The sequence below is a fragment of the Aphis gossypii genome, chromosome 1 (assembly GCF_020184175.1).
Source record: "Aphis gossypii isolate Hap1 chromosome 1, ASM2018417v2, whole genome shotgun sequence".
Taxonomy (NCBI): Eukaryota; Metazoa; Arthropoda; class Insecta; order Hemiptera; family Aphididae; genus Aphis; species Aphis gossypii.
The window spans coordinates 80,660,172-80,679,810 of NC_065530.1; the positions used below are offsets into that span (position 1 = coordinate 80,660,172).

Below are 19,639 nucleotides of genomic sequence, written 5' to 3' on the forward strand. Positions count from 1 at the left end.
TTTTTACTTCAATACGTATATTATTAACTTATAGTTCTGATTTATAGCGCCGATCGTTTATTTATTGCTACGAAATTTCAGTGATAGATTCATCGGCGAAGATGCCATCAGGAATACTAAGAGGCAATTTGAATCAATATGGCGATTTCGACGAGTGTATCAACGTAATCGACAATAATGGAATATCGGGACAATACTGTTTGATCGCGATCCAATTAAAAAATCCCGTTTTCAGTAACTATATCAGTGCTTATCACCAAGTGAAAAATAATTTGACCGACGTACGTTTTCGACAGTTTTCGAATCCACCTTAATTTTTAATTATGTAATTTGTTTTTCTTTCAGCCTGGCCATCGTTTACCAAAGTTTTCTACAGTATACTGGGGAATTTGTGTGCCGTCCTCTTGCGATCCAAGTGACGTGGCCTCTGCTGCAAATTCGACTGCTCTAAAGTTCCAACACGTCGAAGTTCTCGTTGAAAACGACATGTGCCAGGTGAAACGCATACCGAAAAAATCAACAGATTTCGATTGGGTACGGTTTTGTGTGGCAATTTTCATTTTAATGATGTCAATGTTTGGACAAGGAGCAATATGCACCCCCGACGAACTCGATCGTATGTACAATAATTGTTTTCTATCTTTTTTTTTTAATTAGATAGGTTCGTTTGTTTGTTTTGTGTTTATAATGACTTAATAATATTGCGTTTTGTATTTCATATAAAATATAATAGCTGACGTGGAACGAACTGCACCCCTTATGCTTCGAATATCGCGTGTACTAAGGAAATCGTTTGCAATCAGGCCGAACTTTAAATCTCTATTTATTTCCCCTACTAGAGACGGGTTCAAGAGCATACAAGGTATTCGAGCTCTCAACATGATTGCTTTGCTATTGTGTCACATGGTCATGGCCAAAATGTTTTTGCCATACTTAAATAAAACCGAAATGTCCGAAGTGAGTTTATAAAATATTTAGTGGATAAAATTTCTTCTTAACGCATTTTTGTGTATAGTATTATTAGCATTATTTTATTTCTATATCATAGAATATGTCAAAACCATGGCTCATCACAGGAAGAGTGGCTTATTTATACACGGATTCTTTTTTGGTCATTAGTGGTTTATTGGCAGCATATACATTAAGTAAATTTTCACCGGTCAAGAGTATTATTTCACGTTATATACGGTTGGTTTATATGCTTGTTTTATTCTTATTTTTTCATACTACTCTAATAAATGGAAAATCGGCTATAGAAATCCTTCAAGAAATAGTATGTAAAAAATAGGTCCGTTCTCATACATTATTTTTTTCTTTCCTTAAATTATTTCTTATTTATTAGAAATTCATGGTTATAATTATTTTATCGTAATAGAATTTATTACCATATTACCATTAATTGTCAATTTTATCTATTTAGATAGTACTTATAAATATTTTTAGACTTACTACAGATTAAATACAATATAATCTTGTAAAACAAATACAAATACGAAAAATAAATTTAGGAATTACAATAAAGTTTTATTTAATTTTAATTATTTTGTTATAATTTAATTTATAGTAAAAATGTTATGTTTTAGATTGACTGCAACTCTAGTAACTGTAATGATTATTTGTGCTAAATACTTACCCCAAATGAGTTATGGGCCTATGTGGAATATGGTCATCACACGACATTCTGACCTTTGTTACAAGAACTGGTGGAGAAACTTACTGTATATTCAAAACTTATTTGGTTTTAAAAATATGGTATACATATTGCTATTACCGATATCATTTTAAAATGTTAATATTCTGTCAAAATCAATATAGTTTTTGTTTTCAGTGTTTAACGCACACTCATCAACTTGCTATAGACTTTCAATTGTTCATTATGGCTATCCCATTAATGTATTTATTAAGAAAAAGTAAAGCTGTTGCGCTGTTCGTTATCGCTGCAATTATGTCCGCATCAACAATACTACGTTATCAAGCAGTCAAAAATAATGATTTGGCCACGGTTGTTTATTTTGGATCAAAGTATGTATATATATTGTATTATGATTTATGACTGACTCTTCTACACTAGCCATGGTCTTATAAATATTCAATATTTCCCTTTTGGGATGATTGTTTCTAACTCAAATTTAAATTTTTATTGCAAATTATAGAAAAATTAACTTTTACATCAAATAATTTAAAAATAAACATTTATTCATATTTTGAGGAAATTCTTCGTAAATTTATAATGATGGATATAATTTGATACAAATTTAGCATACAAATTACAAATGACCCCTGGTTTGAAACAAAATTAAAAATATAGATATTTATTATTTAGCTCTATATCATATTATTATTTCTGTTCTGTATTTACTTATGTATCATATTTTGATTCACCAGATAAAAGCGGTGACGGCTGCTCAATAGTCTAACAAGCAACATTTTCGTCACGTGTGTGTATATATATATATACGTATATAGACTGATGTCTTGTTTACTTGAATTAATCACGAATTTCGACTATTATTAACAATAACTATTAACTATTTTAAAAAATGTTTAAGTAATTTTTTTAAGCTTTGTAAATATTATTAGTTATTAAATCATATCGTTCTACTAACTGTGGTCAAAACACTTACAACTTAAAAACCCAATGTGCATACACATTAACATTTTACTGAATTGAGCTGTAATTAGTTATGCTCGCCTAATTCAAAAAATATACCTACAAAATGAATAATGCTAAAAAAATGTAATTTGATGAACGTGTGCTATCACACAAAGTGTTAGTCAATGAACCTAAATATTAAGTTCAATTTCTCGCAATAATCTTTCAGTAGCTTAAAAATATATTCAACATACCTGTTTTATAAATATCACCATTTATGTGTTTACACAACTGTTACCTAAAACAATATTAATATGTATATTTTTAAAAGTACTTAAATTTTATTTTTTATTTTTTGTTTTTATCCGATAGCATTTCACAATTGAATCGTACTTTTGATTTAACATACACTTTACCGACACACCGAGCAACCGTTTATCTAATGGGCTTTTTGGTTGGCTATTGGATGCAGCAACGCGGTCGTTTAAATATTTCCAGTGTAAGTATAAATCACAGTATACATGACATAAAGGTATTATCCTATGCTGTAGGCTACACGGATTCCTCACATCATACAAATAAACTTACATTATTATATTGTAAATTCAGGCACAAGTGAAGAAGGCATGGCTCGTAGCGACTGCTTGTGGACTGTTAGCGGTGTTTGGGCCATATCAGCTGTCTAACATGAACTATGTTTACAATAATATTCACCTAGCGATTTTTAATGCAGCCGCACCCATCTTATGGTCTGTTTTCATACTGTGGTGCATCATTGCCACCGACAATGGTAACGGAGGTGAGTAACAATAGTAGGTACATAAAACGTTGGCGACAGGTTGAAACATTTTCTGCTTTCAAAACGGCACTTTTTCCACTATGTATGTATAAAGGTGCTCGCGCAAGTGGACTTAGCTTAACGTTCGAAAAAATATATCATAGAAACTTGCAACTTAACTATGTAGGCATATTGGTTGTTTATATATAATTATGTCAAAAATATCGTATAAAAAATAATATATATTTTTTATTTATTTATTATAAATTGTATTATATTTATAGGTTGGTTTGGAAGACTATTGTGTTGTAAACCTTTTACGATGCTATCAAAAATATCTTATGCCGTTTACCTGGTACAGTATCCTGTGTTCTTCTATTACGTTGGATCGACCAGAGGTCCGTCCTTACACACTACAGCTACAATGGTAAATAAATACAATTTAATAAAATAGTAATATATTGTTTTATCGTCTTTTAACGTAATTACGACAATGAGCATATTTTGTGATAACTGATAATAAGTGCATTGTGCATATAGTAATAGTCAAATAAATATAATTATGTTTTCATTTCTATCTTTGAAAATTTTTGTTAAACAAATATGTATTATAATAATTGAAAAAAAGAAATTTAAAATTAGAGATAATTGTATTTTATTACATTTCAACTTAAAAATTGGCTGCGAGACACTGGATGCCTCTAAAACCTCACCATCATTCACTGCACTGTTTGAAGTATTTTCTTATAAATGTACATAACAATGCAGATGTATTCATTATAAATTATAATACACATACATTTATTTATTATTATTTATTTTATACTCATTATTTTTTTCCAGTTCGACGTTGGTCAAATGATACTGATTGCTGGTTTATCAGTTTTTCTGACGTTAGCCATCGATATCCCATTCCAAAAAATTGGCAAACACGTGACGGAAAGTGGATCAAACGACAAAGTTAAATCATTATAAACTGTTCACTTATAGTAAAGTTTATATTTTAATACTAAGTTGTTAAATGTTTATTATTACTTATTACCGTATTTTTTCTGGTGAAAATATTCATTAGACAATACATGTGGTATTATATATAAGTAAGTATTTAAATTTTTAAGCGTGAAAATGTAACATATACTTAAATATTTATTTATTGAAGTGATAGTGATTGTTTTTATAAATGAAAAAACACAACAAACATTATTTTTTCTTAAAATCTATTAACATTAAATCTATTTTAAGTACCTATCTATGTCGATAAGATCTCTTGTGTTTAAAGTCTTTAATCAAAAAATTATAATATTTATAATGTTACGCAATAACAATAGTCTGATAAGTTTTTCTAATTTTGCTTCAACATTTTATTTCACCCGTTAGTTTGTATCAATTAGTTGAATCGTCTCTGTCTCTAAAACCAAGATCCTTAAACAACTCATCCTTCTACCCATGATACAGAAATTATATGTTTGTACAAAGTAGGAATGAAAGCATACCCCAATGATTTAAGTTTATAAAATGTACCTAGATCAAAGTATCTCCTATTTATAATTTTAGAGAATCAATGCTCATATTAAACATTTTGGAAGTTATCGGGGGCTATTAAAATTCTATGTACAAGTTTAACCAAAAAGTAGTATTTATACTAATGCTATTTCACATTTATTTCAAATAACAACCCATTATTAAATTGTCTTAAACTGTTAGTTCTGTAGTTCATACTTAATTAAAACAGTATTATATTATTAAGACGCTAGTCAAAGAATGACTTATAGGCATTTGTATGTTTGCTTTGCACAGTCACTGGGATATTATCAATGAGGTTGTTTGAAACCTATCTTACTATGAATGCTATTTATTTTAAATTTTATATTAAATATTCATTAATTATATTAGAACAACATTTTACTGAAATTGTTTGTGTTTCCAACTGCATAAGTGCAGCTTTTACATTTTTTAGGACTATAATTCTAATTTAAATTAAGTATAGTGTTTTTCTAGTTTTATTCTCATAATAATACAAATAGTTATAGATAGTAACTGTTATCGTATTGATTGGTTATTAAATCCATTGGTAGATGTGATAGCAGCTGAATTCGATTAGCAACATAGTTTTTTCATACTGTTAAAACTATCATTGCTTTGGTGTAGATATGTACAGTTATCATAATAAATAAACATGAAACAAATAATATTAAACAGTTGTTTTAAATGATCATTATTCGTCGCTCACTTTACAGAAACATATAATATAATAGTATGTATATTCACTTCGTGCATTCATCAAGGTCAGTATTTTTAGAATTGTATACCATGCAAGTATACGTATAAACTTTAAGTCCGTACACCATAATGACCCAATGAGGATAATGAATATCATCTGTATACATATTACATACTACAATGTATAATTACTAATTATACAGATATTTTCTATACTTATTACTCGCTAATTATAATATTAACTACCTATTGCCAACTCATACTGATTTTCGGCACAAATTTGCAAGCTATTGTATACGTTTATAAAAAAAATGTTTACAAGTTAGGCATTAACTGGCATTGAACCAAAAAAGCTCGAGGTTAGGAAAGTAGTTCAAACAATAAAGTATAAATAAGCTTAATTTGATTTGTAATTTCTATTGAAACCTTTTTTAAGTTTAGACACACGACCTTACAAAAAATTTTTAAAACGAATATAATTACGTAAAAACCTGTAAAAGGAAACTTTGTTTCCATTTAGTAAAATACGGTAATTATTATGTCGACACGCCACACGGTATGAAATTAGTATTTTTAAATAAATAATTGACTTTTTTTTACATCATTTAAGTATAGGAGTTTTATTGTTTTTAAGCGCATGAATGAACATTCTCCACGTTGTTTAAGTATAGAATGCAGCATGTAGGGAAATCAGTATTTATTGCATTATTAAACCTTAAATATTCACTTGAAATGTCAAAAATATGTTGTACATCCTACAAAAATGAACTAAAAAAATGGTAATTTAAAAAATATAATAATATATCTAAAAATGATGTAAGACCAAAAGTCAACCTAGAATATGAAATATTAGTTCGCAAACATATTCATGCTGGCCACCCCCGATATAGTCTGTAAATTTGGCAAAAATATTATTTTCTATGTCTTGTCATTGCGGCTAACTTACCATAATATGTACAAAATCACCTGTTGCCAATGCATAGAAATTAAAATATAAAATTGTGTATATTTTAAAATTTATAAATATATATATAATTGACAAAAGCTATTACCATCTTAGTTTAATTAATACAATTATAACATCGACTACTCAAACTTCAATATTGATCAAATCGAAGTTGCAATTTTAAACAATTACATTATTGAATATAAGATTTAAAAAAAAACAGCTAAATATAATTTAACAGTATTATTAAACGTAAAAAATCCTATGTTACACGTGTGTTAGACAAAGACAGAAAATCACCGCTTCCAATCCCCTAAATGATATTTAATTTTAAAAATTTGAAATAAAAATGAAATATATTATGTAGTAACACTGAAGACATACAACATTTACCAATCTACATTTATCGATAACTTAGTATTGATAATTAGAATGCATTACGTAAGATTGCTTTTGAAATGCAGAAGTACAATACGTCATGAATAACACGTAGTATTATACAAACGAGATTGTTATTATTCTAATATCTCTGAAATATTAAAAATAGCTAAGTTTAAGTGTTATTCAAAGACTGCTTATTCAATGATAATTACTTGTCAGTAGCTCTACGGTACCATTTTTAAAGACTAGACGTTTAAAAAACGTTATATATATATAAATGGAGACAAAAATGTATAACATTTCATCGATTGAGAACGGCTAGACCGATTTCGCTCATTTTTTTTTTTTATTGTATTTGTAATTATCTGGGCAAGGTTCTTGTATAAGAAAAAATTAAGAAAGTTGCACGGAAAATTAAAAAAAAAAATCAAAAAAATACCGATGATTACTACCATGGTAACAATTGTGTATTATTATTATTTATTTTACCCGTTTTTGTAACATTTTTTATGATTCGCTCCAATTGGTCGCTTAACATGATAATATACTGCTCGCATAATCATAAGAGAGTCTCACGGGTAACGCCAAGCAGATTGACTATAACATTATTATTTTTTGACTAATTCACTGACTGATTAATGTAGAGTCTGAACTATGATAGATCAATGCTCGCAATTTACATGGTATATTCGTAAATCGTACCACAAATTTAATGTGCAATAAGAAAGCATTTTAAAGTGGCGCTTGCACAAGCTTTTTGTGAATCGAAATGGTCAATGAAAATATCTAATATTTGAACATTGTTCAACCGTATATTTTAAATGTCAAATTAGCCAAAATTCAACTAATATCACAATATTGATACTATTGACCGGCTTAAAAAAGTGCTCGAGGTCGATATTATTTAATAAAAAGTGAACCACTCAGACTGTCCACGTACCTCCCAACCCGTCGGCTGGTTGCGATCATCGTTGCTAAACGTTCCGACTGCGTTAACAGTAGACCGTCAGCCGCCTCACGCTCCGATACATGGACTAAGTCTCATCATCGTGGCCAATGACGACTCCAGATTTGCACCTGGAGGGGACGATGCATACTACAGAAATGATCCTGTGAAGTATGATCTTAAGTTTAACACTGCACATCAACCTATATATGTGTAGTGCGCAGTCCAATAAAATTTAGCAGACCCGTCACTTTGGTACACACGGTTATGACGTCACGATGTCGCATTCGGATGATCACGACGATGGACCGAACGCGCTGTCGGGTCCAATGCTTTTCCGTCGTTATCTCCGTGCCGGGAAAACGTTTTGTCCTACCGGAAAACGTCGACGCAATGCGATCCGTCGTCGCGTCTCAGTGAACGTACCGCGACAGAGCTCTCTACCGGTCGTCTGTTTGGCACTCCGCAAACGAGTTGCGAACGGTTTAACGACAATTTTCACCGATAGATCTCGCTGCCAGTACCGAAAACACCAATGCACCGAAATTATTGCGTTAAAACCAATATACGTTATACACCGTCTACATAATCCCTTCTATGAAATACAATAAAATATCTTTAAAATTCCCAAATATAGTTGTTTTTATAGGACATAAAAACCAATCAATTTACCAAGTATTGGCCGTTTGTCGGTTCTTTTTTCATGTCATGCATGACACATTATGTATTGGTCGAAATTATTTTAAAAATAATTTTAACACCATTTAATAAAAGATACCGGATAGACTGATAGATTATAGTCAAATTTCGGCTTAATGGTTACCGAAATTACATTTTCAATTTCTAACTAGTCGCTACTCGCTAGTAGTAATAATCTAATCATGAAGTAAATGTTAGTCGCTATGAATGACACAAAATAAACGATAATATAGAATAAGAAAATACAAGATTAAGGAAACGTTTCTAAAATATTTGAGAAATTGGAAAAGAATCACTTTTCTATTTAAAAATGTTCGATTGTTTTAGAACACTTTACACTTAGTTCATAGTTGCATCGGTAAAAATACTATAAACAACATAGAATATAACATTAGTAATATATGAACTAATCAGAAAAATCGATTTCTTATTAGATCAATTAGCTAGAATTGCAAAAAACAGCGTTTTAAAAATGTTTCGTGTAAAGAAATTCATAAAAAAAAATTTGAGAAATGAAAATTATAAAAGAAGTGTTAATTTTATTAAAAATGCTTATATAATTAATTATAATTGTAAATTTTTTTAAATTGTTATCCAGATTAGCGATTGTCAATTTGTCATTTGTGAGACGTGTGTTTGTGACATTTACGAATTACAAAATGTTGATCTACAACTCCGATCTTAAAATACTAATAGTCATGACTAATTAACTATATATCAACTCTCAGAGAAGTGCGCAGGGGATATATGAGCTTTTTTTTTAGTCTTCAAATAAGGCTGGATTTTGGATCTCTAGTTTTTCAAAATAATGTAAAATAATAGTTTTATATTTATGGCGTCCCCCCCCCATATCAAATTCCTTAGCACGCCACTGCCTACTTTATCAAAATAAGATTTATTACATGAAAATTCCATGAAAAATATTCTTGGATTGGAATATAAAATTCAAAAAACCGATAAATTAATTATAAAAATAAAATGTTGTTTCAAGACTTATTATTTAATTTATTTTTTCTTATTAATTATTTATTATTTAATTAAAATTATGTAATTAAAGATTTTTTTTTAAAACTTATAATTTTTGAAGTACCCAACGAGTTAAATTAATTACCAAGCACTCACGTACATTATGTTATAATATATTATTATCTATAATTTTTGACATTTCATTTTACTGTTGAACGAATATATTACATATAACATATTATATTGTATAAATTCCACTCATTATGTGAACAATATATTATATGTATATTATGACAATAATCATCAGTCGTCATATTATATAATATTCTGTACCACTATGGTTTGAGGGAAAAAAACAGGATAAACCGAAATATGACAGATTTTTTTTTTTAAAGATAACTCTTAATCGGTTTTTGTTTATCTAACAGGATGGATTCATTTCCTTTATGATATTATAAATATTTTTTGTGCTATGTAGACCATTAGTATATTGCAATGAACACAGCGTGACGGTTATTTATTTGTTGCTATTATAATTTTTAACGTTTACAATAATTAATTCTGAAATAGATGAACAGTATTCAATTATATTTTATTATATTATGTAACAAGGTTAACGCTTTTTTTTTGGAATCTAACGTATCAATTAAACAGTTAGCTGCCACTAAAAAAGCTATTACATGTTACAATTATCATCATTAATAAAGAATAATACTGATTGTTTTAATAAATTTAACAGACTGAATCGTATGTATATTATTATATTATTATAATTGTATTTGTATTATTAAATGTTTAAGATGACATTAAACCCAATTTTAGAATTGTATATTTTAAAATCGATGCTACTACTTACCTTAATAATATAACAAATATTAATGAGTCATTAATAATGACTTTTTGTAATTATTCATAAATTTAAAATTTGTATAAAATTGTACTCGTACAAGTTTGACTCCTTGGAGTAGATATAGTACTTACTACTTAGTATGTTCCAAGTTTTTTTTTTTCCACTTACTCATAAGGTCATATTAAGTATTATCACATGTTTGAAAATTGTGTAAAATGTAAATTATATTAAAAGGTGTTAACTTTTTAACTTTCAGGAAAGTTAAACAACTATCCCCATAATACATAGTATATAGATAGTAGATACCTAACTATAAAATAATTGTTATCAATCAATCAAGTTTATTTGGGAAAATAATATGTAATTACATTTAATATATACCTGTTGTATTACCAGATTTTTCCTGAGAAAAAAAAGAATTGTTATAAAATACTGCACTCGTCATTATTGTAAATTTGTAACTCATTTAAATAAAAAATTGTTAAACCTCAAAATTTAAGTATTTTTAGTTAATTTTAATTTATGAATTTGTACAGTTGTATATATAAAAAATGAAGGAAACAATTTATCTATATCTTGTATATGTTACAATAGAATAATTACCAATTTTAATCGATCATAATTGAAGTGTTCACATTTTAAACTAACTAGTTTTGCAGTATTAATGTACAGATTTTTAGATTGTTAGATTATGCATTTAACAAGCTATAATATTCTTTTAAATATTTAGTTAGTTTGCTACAAAAACTTAATATTATTCGTGTTGTGTTGTCTTATACTAAGACAAAATCACCTATATTATATTTTTTAATACATAGAATCTATCATCTATATAATTAAGCAATAGAATAAATTAAGTAAAAAGTACTTATTTAGTAAAAGATTACATTATTTTATTTATAATTTTTAAATATCTTGGCTCATGCAAGAGTATAAGTATGTAATTTATGTGGAAATCTAATTAATTGTACAAATATGGTTTTTAACATATTATATGTTCTATAAAAAAAAATCTATTTAAAGTAAATTAACTATTTATATATCCTTAATTTAGTATACAAAATATACTACTTCACTATTAACTTGGGTAAGTAAGTCAACTTTTATTGTAGTTAAGTTTTTCTTTATTCTAAAATAAGAAAAATAAATATTAAGTCAGATACAGAGCTACCATGAGCAAAAGATACATATAAATTACAAAACTGATCATAATTTTTCTTTCAAAAAATAATTTTAGTAAATGTTTTTAAGTTACATAATATGCTTTAAAATAAAATTTAAATTGGTTATAAAAAAATATTTCAAGAAAAATCACTAGCCTATATAAGTTGATAAAACTGATAATCAAATAACATTTTTTTTTTTGCTTTTTGTTTTGAATAGTAAAATATAAAATGTAAATCATATTATTAATATAACATAAATATCAAACATACAAAATGTTTTAAAATGCACCTAATTTTGAAAAAAAAATTAAACAGACAATTCAGCTTTTAGGGAACATAAATATGTTGGCAACTAATTCTATTTAAGAACCATACTTGATAGCTGATTTATAGTGAGGACATTCATATATGACAGGCACATAGGCATTTGACTCTGTGAAGGAGACAAACACTGGTCCATGCCAAGTATGATTCTTAACTCGAGTACAATATAGTTAATATTATTCTGATAATAATAAATTACAGTTATTTTATTGATATACATAATGGTCACTAGGAATTATGTATTATTTGTATAATACTAAAAAATATTGCTTAAGAATGTTACATAATATCTATATTATATAATTTTGTACTGAACAGAATACACAATTTTATTATAAATGTTTTAGAAAATGGTTGAACTAATCTGGAAAATACACTCATAGTAACACAAATAAATAGTTAATTTAGAATGTCAAAAAAATTTACATGAAAAAGTAGTGAAAAAATTCTTTGCATAAACTATCTCATAATAAGCCAATGAATTATACAAAAAAAATAAAATAAAAATAAAAAATGTTATAATCAAGAAATTGTTTTTTTTTTTTTACGTAAACCTAAATATATAAAAGAACTCTCTAATTCGTTCAACCAATATGATGCTAATGAGTACAGTATTTACTAATATGTCAAACATGAATATAATATTATAATAAATAATTAATTCTTATTACTTGCATTGTTATGAAACAGATATTGCTGATTTTGAATACTAATCATGACATATTAATTTATTATTATTATTATTGATAAGCAACAACTTAGCTGGCATAATAATACAGCTAAGTAATAGATTTGTCAACATATGCATAACATATCTTTACTTACATTACTAAAAATAGAGTTGGAATATGTAAATTAGTTTGTAATGCTAAGGACAATTGTAATTATAATGAAATAATTATATTTTATAATTAAAATCTTATTAAATAATGACAATGACAAAAAAAAATTATATCAAATCAAACATTGAGAAAAAAAAATACTGTACTCTAGAGGTAGAGGAGAAGAGGAGTATAGGTTTTTTAATGGTTCTTTTCTTAGTTTTTATGCTTCTTTGAGGCGTCCACCGTCACCTTCAGATACATACCGCTTACGAGCCGATGCTCTAAAAATAATATAATTATTAATATGACATAATATTTAAATAATTGATATTAATTAATATTATTACCTTGTTGGTATTTTACGCAACACTTCTCTTTCTAAAAATCCAGCATTGATGCACATATCCAAAAAACGTTCAAGGACAGCAGATGCTAATGGGACATCAATAGATATATCATCCAGAACATCAAACACTCTATCAAAACCCTAAAAAAAATTATAAATTGAATAAGCTTTATGCTAATTAGTAATTTTTTAAGTTATTTTGTCATACTTTATTCATCATTTCAGGGGTTATAATAATAGCATCATATAACGCTTTAAGTAACTTGCACATAGATATTTCGGTATGAGTATTCATAGCTTCAATAACATCAACAACAGCCTATAAATGAAATTTAGATCATAAAATTAACTATAATGCATTACAAGTGATTTTACAATATTGATATTTTAAGAAAATATTACGAACCTCATAAACAAGTTCATGATGGAAATGTGGTACTTCCAATTCCAAAATACACCTAATGGCTTCTTGCAAATCACCTGAACATAAGTATTCATCCAAAAGCATGTTCATTTGTCTCACAAGATACTGTACTGGCCTTAAACTACCACCAACACCCCAAACATTATCAAGTCTAGTCAATCCATGTTTTATATTCAACAAGTTGTGGGCTTTTATCAACGCTTGACTGAAAATAAAAGACAAAGTACATTAATTAATTGATGTCACACAATTGGTTACACTATGTTCACTTACTTAGCTAAATCACTATAGTTTTTCTCTTTGAAGAAGTCTATAATCTTAGGTGGGAGACAGTCATCCGCGATGGTTCTGGCTAAGAAACAGCCAACAACAATAGGAGCATCGGGAGTATCAAGAATGAGATCAGGAAGATTACCCAAAATGACATCAAAGCCTTGGGCTATTTCTTTTTGCTTGATTAAACGCCCATATAAATCAGATAACAAGATAGATGTCATCTCTCTTTGTGATGGTTTGTGCTCGAGAGCTACTTCAACGGAAACTTGAGTTATCTAAATAAATATGAAAATTAAAAAGCATGTTTTATTAATATTGAAAAATATAACACTAACCAAGTGCCATTTGCTAACTATGTTTAGCTCGCTTAATGTCATTGCTGCTTCATCAGTATCACCATGTTCATAATACTCAAGAATATTAAATGTAATGGAATTCTGAAAAAAATTCAAAATATTAAGAAATGAAAGGAAGTAAAAATGGATGCAAGGTTGTTGATCTTATAGTGAGAATAATTGCTTCTTGGTTTCTAAAATTAGAATATTGAATTGTAAACATAATTTACATACTATGTAATTACATAAGTTAAGTACGTATAATTAATTATAATTACTTTGAGGTCTTCATCAGATGATTCTGGAGTGATTTCTCGTAACACAATATTATCATCATCCAACAAATCACTATCATAATTAGGATCCTTCATATCAATAGCGGCATCCAAATCACTTTCTTCACCTAACTTTCCCCAAACGCCTTTACCACCAGCACCGCCTAAAAACAAAAAAAAATACATAGATAAATATATATTGTAAATTGTACCTAACACAGGTATAAAAAATATTGTATTGCATAAATTATAAGAAATATTAATATAAAAATTATTGTCCATTTTCTATTTATATGTATAAGATAATTGTTACTTTGAAAAAATTGTTCATCTATTGTGTATTATGAACCTAATTTTGAAGTGTTTACAGCATATCCCAAACTATACTCTACCCAGCAAAAGAAAACACAAATTCAGAGTATTCTCCCCTAATTATTAAGACTGGTTCCAAGATGGGATGCATAAAAGAACCAATATTTATTAGGCCACAAAGAACTCTTTCACTGGATAAAATATGAACAGGAATAACCATAAGTTTATTTGTAACTAAATTACAGATATAAGAAATCATTGTCTCATAGAGAAACATTTTTATATTTTTCTAGTAAAATATTTATGTACCTATATAGGTAAACAAATTAAATTAAATATATTCAGCAATGCTATGCTATTGGAAATATTTAATCATCTTAGACCCTGAAATAGAATATAACTAATGTTTTAAAAATATATTTTGATAAATTTAATATCTAACTTATCTAATTATAAACTTTGATAAAGACAATGTTTTAAAAAATAAAATCTAGTAACATATACCTACGTCATAATTTCATTTAAATGCATTTTAATATTTATCATCTGAATGTTTTTAAGTTGAATTTAATTTTATTCATAATTAAACAAGCATATCTCTCTACAAATTGAGATAATTAACAGATTAAAGTTATCTATTATTTATTTGAACTTTTACTGAAGACCTTCAATAGATTAAAAAAAAAACAGGTTATAATTCAATATATTTTTTTTTAATTTTCCCTATCATTCTATTATAACTTTAAAATGTACAATGTCTGAATACAAAAATTATCAATAATTTATTGTTATTAATAGTTATAATTATTGAAGTCTATAATATTTGACGTCATTGATGCTTATTTTATTGACCCTTATAATTACCAAATAATTTAATGAAAAAAAAAAAATGATAAACAGTATGGAAACTATATAGGTACAATATTAAAATGTTAAGGTTTTTTTTTTTAAAAAATATTAATATTTAATTCACTTTCAAGGAAATAAATTCCATATAAACTACCTACAAGGTATACCTAACATGTGTTACAATAAGAATTATAATATTAGACTTATTTGTTCAGAAGTGTAGTTGAATTGTTTTGTCTAAATCTATTTATAAATTCTGTTTCGTACATATACATACATTTGAAAGTTAGATTATGCCAAATGGATGTAATACCTAAGCGACTATATATAGTATCCACTAATATTAAAAACGGTTTTGAGTTCCAACTATACCAAACGGTCGTTTAAAACCACACGTTCGACACCAACAGCAGACGAGACAGGTCACACCAAACACACGACATCCAAACCTAAGGACGGATCATACGATTCATACGGTCTTCATTCGAGTCTCCAAGAAGCACATGGTCATGATGTGTGCATTACCTACTACGTGACGTGTAAATGACATCATATTAATACACAAAACATTCGTGCCGGATAACCGAACAACGGAAAAATGTTTACCTTTTTTGATTTCTCCTCTCTTGGTGAAACCGTTCCTGGACTTTCTGTTGTTCTTCCAGCGCCTCTTGAGTTGAACCACAGTGGCGGTGCCGCCATGTCCGTTGACGATGCCGCTGTCCCGGGATAGGGACTTGGCCAGCCGTTTGGCCTTGCGCTTGACGCGCATCTCCACAGACGTCGGGTCCACAGCCTTGTCCGAATAGTCGCTGTCCCCGGTGATGGTACAACCGTTGATCACCTCGGACGCTACGACGTCGATGACAGCATCGTCGACTTCGGCCATGGCGTCGGCTTTTCGGTTATTATCGACACCGTTCGAACTTCTATAAGGTACCGGCGTGACACCACGCTGTACTCGTACTCGGCAGGGTCGATGAGGTAGATGGGTTAGGCGTGTGCGTCGAGTCTTTTCAGCGGATCAGACGAGAATCGCGTTCGCAAAACGTATAAAAAACGAAATATTACAACATGTAAAACAATGCTTGTAAGACTAGAAAAAACTAGAGAAAAATTTGGCCCGGTATAAAGGATTTGGTATGTATGGATACAACGATGGCGGACAGACAATGCGCTCGGAACCGACGGTGACGATGATGTGTGTGGTGGGTAAAAAGCCGATATGACGATGGGGTCCGCCGATACGCAAAAGCAAAACCGCCGCTTCCAGACTGAATTGCGCAGTTGACGAACGGGGCGCTCCGATTGGCCACAGCTGTGAGTCTGATGTAAACAATAACAATGTACAGGCATCAAGGTCGGCCGCGCTCGATGCCGGCAAGCGCTGGAAACAAGGAGGTTCCAATATTTGGACGCGTCGGCGTCGCGCTTCGTGCGTGTGCGTGCGCAAGTGCGTAAAGTGCGTAGTAGAAAATAACATTTCGTCCCGCCCCGCCGGACCTTCGCCGTCGGCGACGATGATGATGCGGAGGGGCACCGCACCGTGAACGCAGAGAGTGCGCGTGCGCGAACACTCGAACGTGTCTACATCGCCGGCGTTCGGTGTTGTTGTTATTATTATATATTTATTTTGTTATTTTTGTTGAAGCTATCGTTTAAAAACAACCGCCGCCGGCACGTCAACCAACGCAAATCGCTATTCGTTGTCGCCCTTTCGGACAACCTGCAGTCGCCACTCATGATATATTTATCTAACATTAAAATATTTGTAATTGTTATAATATAATATCATTACCGTACTTGATACTTCTGCATTTGATATTATTATTATACCGTTCTTCAGTGGTATTATGGCCCATAACTATTTTTTATAAATATAATATTATATAACGCGTTTTATAACTCGTTTACACGTGACATTTTGTAGTTGTCAGTTTCATCACAATAATATTGTCGTCATGTACGTTAATTAACGATTAAAAAAAAAAAATAATGCGTTATTTTAGACAAATAATAAAATTATTATTTATCTGTAATATCGCAATGATGCTCACAGGCCACAGCTGCACAACTACGTGACGTGACGTGATGTAGCGATGTGGCGTTTGTATATAGGAGGTATACCTACTATAGAACTAAATAAACGAGTATTATGTGCATTTAACTAAATTAATAAATATTGTGAACAAAAACCTTACTTTTTTTTTTTAGTGTGTGTACACGATAACTTGTCGAAATATTACTTAAATTTAAAACTTCAGGGGTGGTTTCCGGTAGCAAATAAAATATCCTTGGTGAATTATAAAGATCAAAAATAAGCAGTTTTCAAAAGCATCGGAAAAAAAACACTAACAAATTATGGATAAACGGGAAATTTTACGCTAAACCTGCAGGATAGTTTTCGTCAATATCGATTTTTTTATATTGTTGTAACTCAAAAACGAACCACTGTTAATACTTGAAATTTTCACAAAATGTTTATATTAGTGTTCTATCTTCTAGGTATGTACACAGTAAAAACGAAAAACGATTCTGAACGGAGATGATTTGTCAGCCTAGGATATATTTTTCACTGTAGGGTTGTGAAAAAGGTGGTTTATGTTTTAAATTATTTTTAATGAAATGAATACCCCAAAATTGAATCATATATACAGCAGAAAATGCCAATATTTATACCAGTTGTTTAACTGGTGTATGTTTCAATTGTCTACGACTATTAATAGTAATTTTTAACTATAATAAAAATCTAAAGTAATTTGATAGTAAATCGTTATTTCAAGAGTGAATTTTGGATTTCGTAAAAATTTAAACTTATAATACAATTTTTTTTTAATTTACCAACAGTCAATTTCTTTTATAATAATTGTAAGTCAAACTTATAGAAAATATTGTATTAAATATTCAATTCTTAGCTACTTATAAAAAATGTTTATACCTTTTTAACTACAAAATAATTTACAAATAGTCATGGTTTTGACGAGTTTGTTAATTTTTGAACTTCAAAAACTTATTTTAAAAAATCACTAATTTAAGTGTATTATAAATTTTTGAATTATAAAAAGACTAACTTATGAGGAACTTTGTATTAAATTTTGAAGTATTTTGACTAATTCAACAAGCTATCGTGAACACTGAAAACAACACACACACACACACACACCATTGTAAAGCCAATACATTCATCACTCCGTTCAGAATCTAAAACCAAAAAGAAAAATATATATAATAGATAAATACTAAAATACGTCAATTATTGCAATAACGAAACTTAATCTAAAACTATTATCTGTATGACATTTTTGAATACAGTATATTATAAAACATCTTTGTAAAAACTACAATAATTTATAACTAGATGTATTACAATAATAATATTATTAATAGTTGGTACTAGATAAATAATGTATGTGATACTGATACATACGACGAAATTAAATCAATAGATAAAAACAAGTGAAACAATTATTATTGTTGGGTGAACGAGAAAGAACCGTATTTTCGTAACGACAATATAATCGGCTCTATTCTAAATAGTTCTCAAAGTATAATTTCGAAAAAACTAGGGGTGGTGGGAACGAATATTTTTGTTATCGGGTGAACCGAATAACTTCTGCTCCGCGATTCTGATGTTTTATAATGTTATAACCAGAATTAAAAACACTGGATCTATTTTACTATTTATTCGGAAATGTAACTACCAGTCTACCACATTTGCCATTTTGTAGATGAATACATGAAGTAATGTAGTCGTTGAACGGTTAATTTTTTGGCAAATAATAACAAATTGAAGTTCATACTATTGCGATGGTTTAAATTGTATGTATTAATTATTGAAATACAATAATATATTTGTAGGAACTAGGAAATATACACTGACATAATTAATAATAGAAATATTTATAATAATAAATACCTATTATCTATTTCAATTTATAGAGCAGGATTATTATTGTACTGGGTGATCCATTTAATACAAAACATTCATTATTTAAAAAAACTATAGCGTATTAACTTAAGTACATAACTTTGAGTTGTTATAAACCAAAATTGTTCTAAAAAAATTAATATTTTTACTATTTACTTATCGTTGCCGTTTTTTAACGACATTGTGCATTTTAAATGCCAA

General features: G+C 28.8%; 2 protein-coding genes, 1 long non-coding RNA gene and 1 other non-coding gene across 4 annotated transcripts in view; 1 reads left to right on the forward strand and 3 right to left on the reverse strand.

The window, feature by feature from the left end:
- The window catches only part of LOC114122788 (uncharacterized), a 25,934-nt gene extending 22,655 nt beyond the window's left edge, over positions 1–3,279 (reverse strand). Inside the window, exons 1-2 of the long non-coding RNA XR_003592302.2 lie at positions 3,182–3,279; positions 2,848–2,891 (exon numbers count right to left, since the gene is read on the reverse strand). This is a non-coding gene — a long non-coding RNA (uncharacterized LOC114122788). The remainder of the gene's footprint in view (positions 1–2,847; positions 2,892–3,181) is intronic.
- Positions 1–4,384, forward strand: part of LOC114122784 (endochitinase) — a 10,896-nt gene extending 6,512 nt beyond the window's left edge. The window contains exons 3-12 of the mRNA XM_027985545.2: positions 82–281; positions 346–616; positions 734–957; positions 1,049–1,188; positions 1,584–1,752; positions 1,829–2,022; positions 2,966–3,092; positions 3,203–3,392; positions 3,656–3,798; positions 4,215–4,384. Of these exons, the coding sequence (XP_027841346.2) occupies positions 82–281; positions 346–616; positions 734–957; positions 1,049–1,188; positions 1,584–1,752; positions 1,829–2,022; positions 2,966–3,092; positions 3,203–3,392; positions 3,656–3,798; positions 4,215–4,346 (1,790 nt within the window). The 3' untranslated portion in view covers positions 4,347–4,384. The remainder of the gene's footprint in view (positions 1–81; positions 282–345; positions 617–733; positions 958–1,048; positions 1,189–1,583; positions 1,753–1,828; positions 2,023–2,965; positions 3,093–3,202; positions 3,393–3,655; positions 3,799–4,214) is intronic.
- A 3,452-nt stretch (positions 4,385–7,836) lies between these two features.
- LOC114122809 (small nucleolar RNA U3) lies at positions 7,837–8,045 on the reverse strand. Its single transcript, XR_003592303.1, has one exon. It is a non-coding gene; the product is annotated as a small nucleolar RNA U3 (small nucleolar RNA).
- Positions 8,046–11,848: 3,803 nt separating this feature from the next.
- On the reverse strand, positions 11,849–17,313 carry LOC114122789 (programmed cell death protein 4). Its single transcript, XM_027985551.2, has 8 exons — positions 16,117–17,313; positions 14,353–14,513; positions 14,075–14,176; positions 13,737–14,014; positions 13,446–13,668; positions 13,248–13,358; positions 13,041–13,180; positions 11,849–12,974 (listed from the first exon to the last, which is right to left on the reverse strand). The coding sequence occupies exons 1-8, from the start codon at positions 16,397–16,399 to the stop codon at positions 12,914–12,916; spliced, it is 1,359 nt and encodes a 452-aa protein (XP_027841352.1). The 5' UTR covers positions 16,400–17,313; the 3' UTR covers positions 11,849–12,913.
- Positions 17,314–19,639: the final 2,326 nt, after the last annotated feature.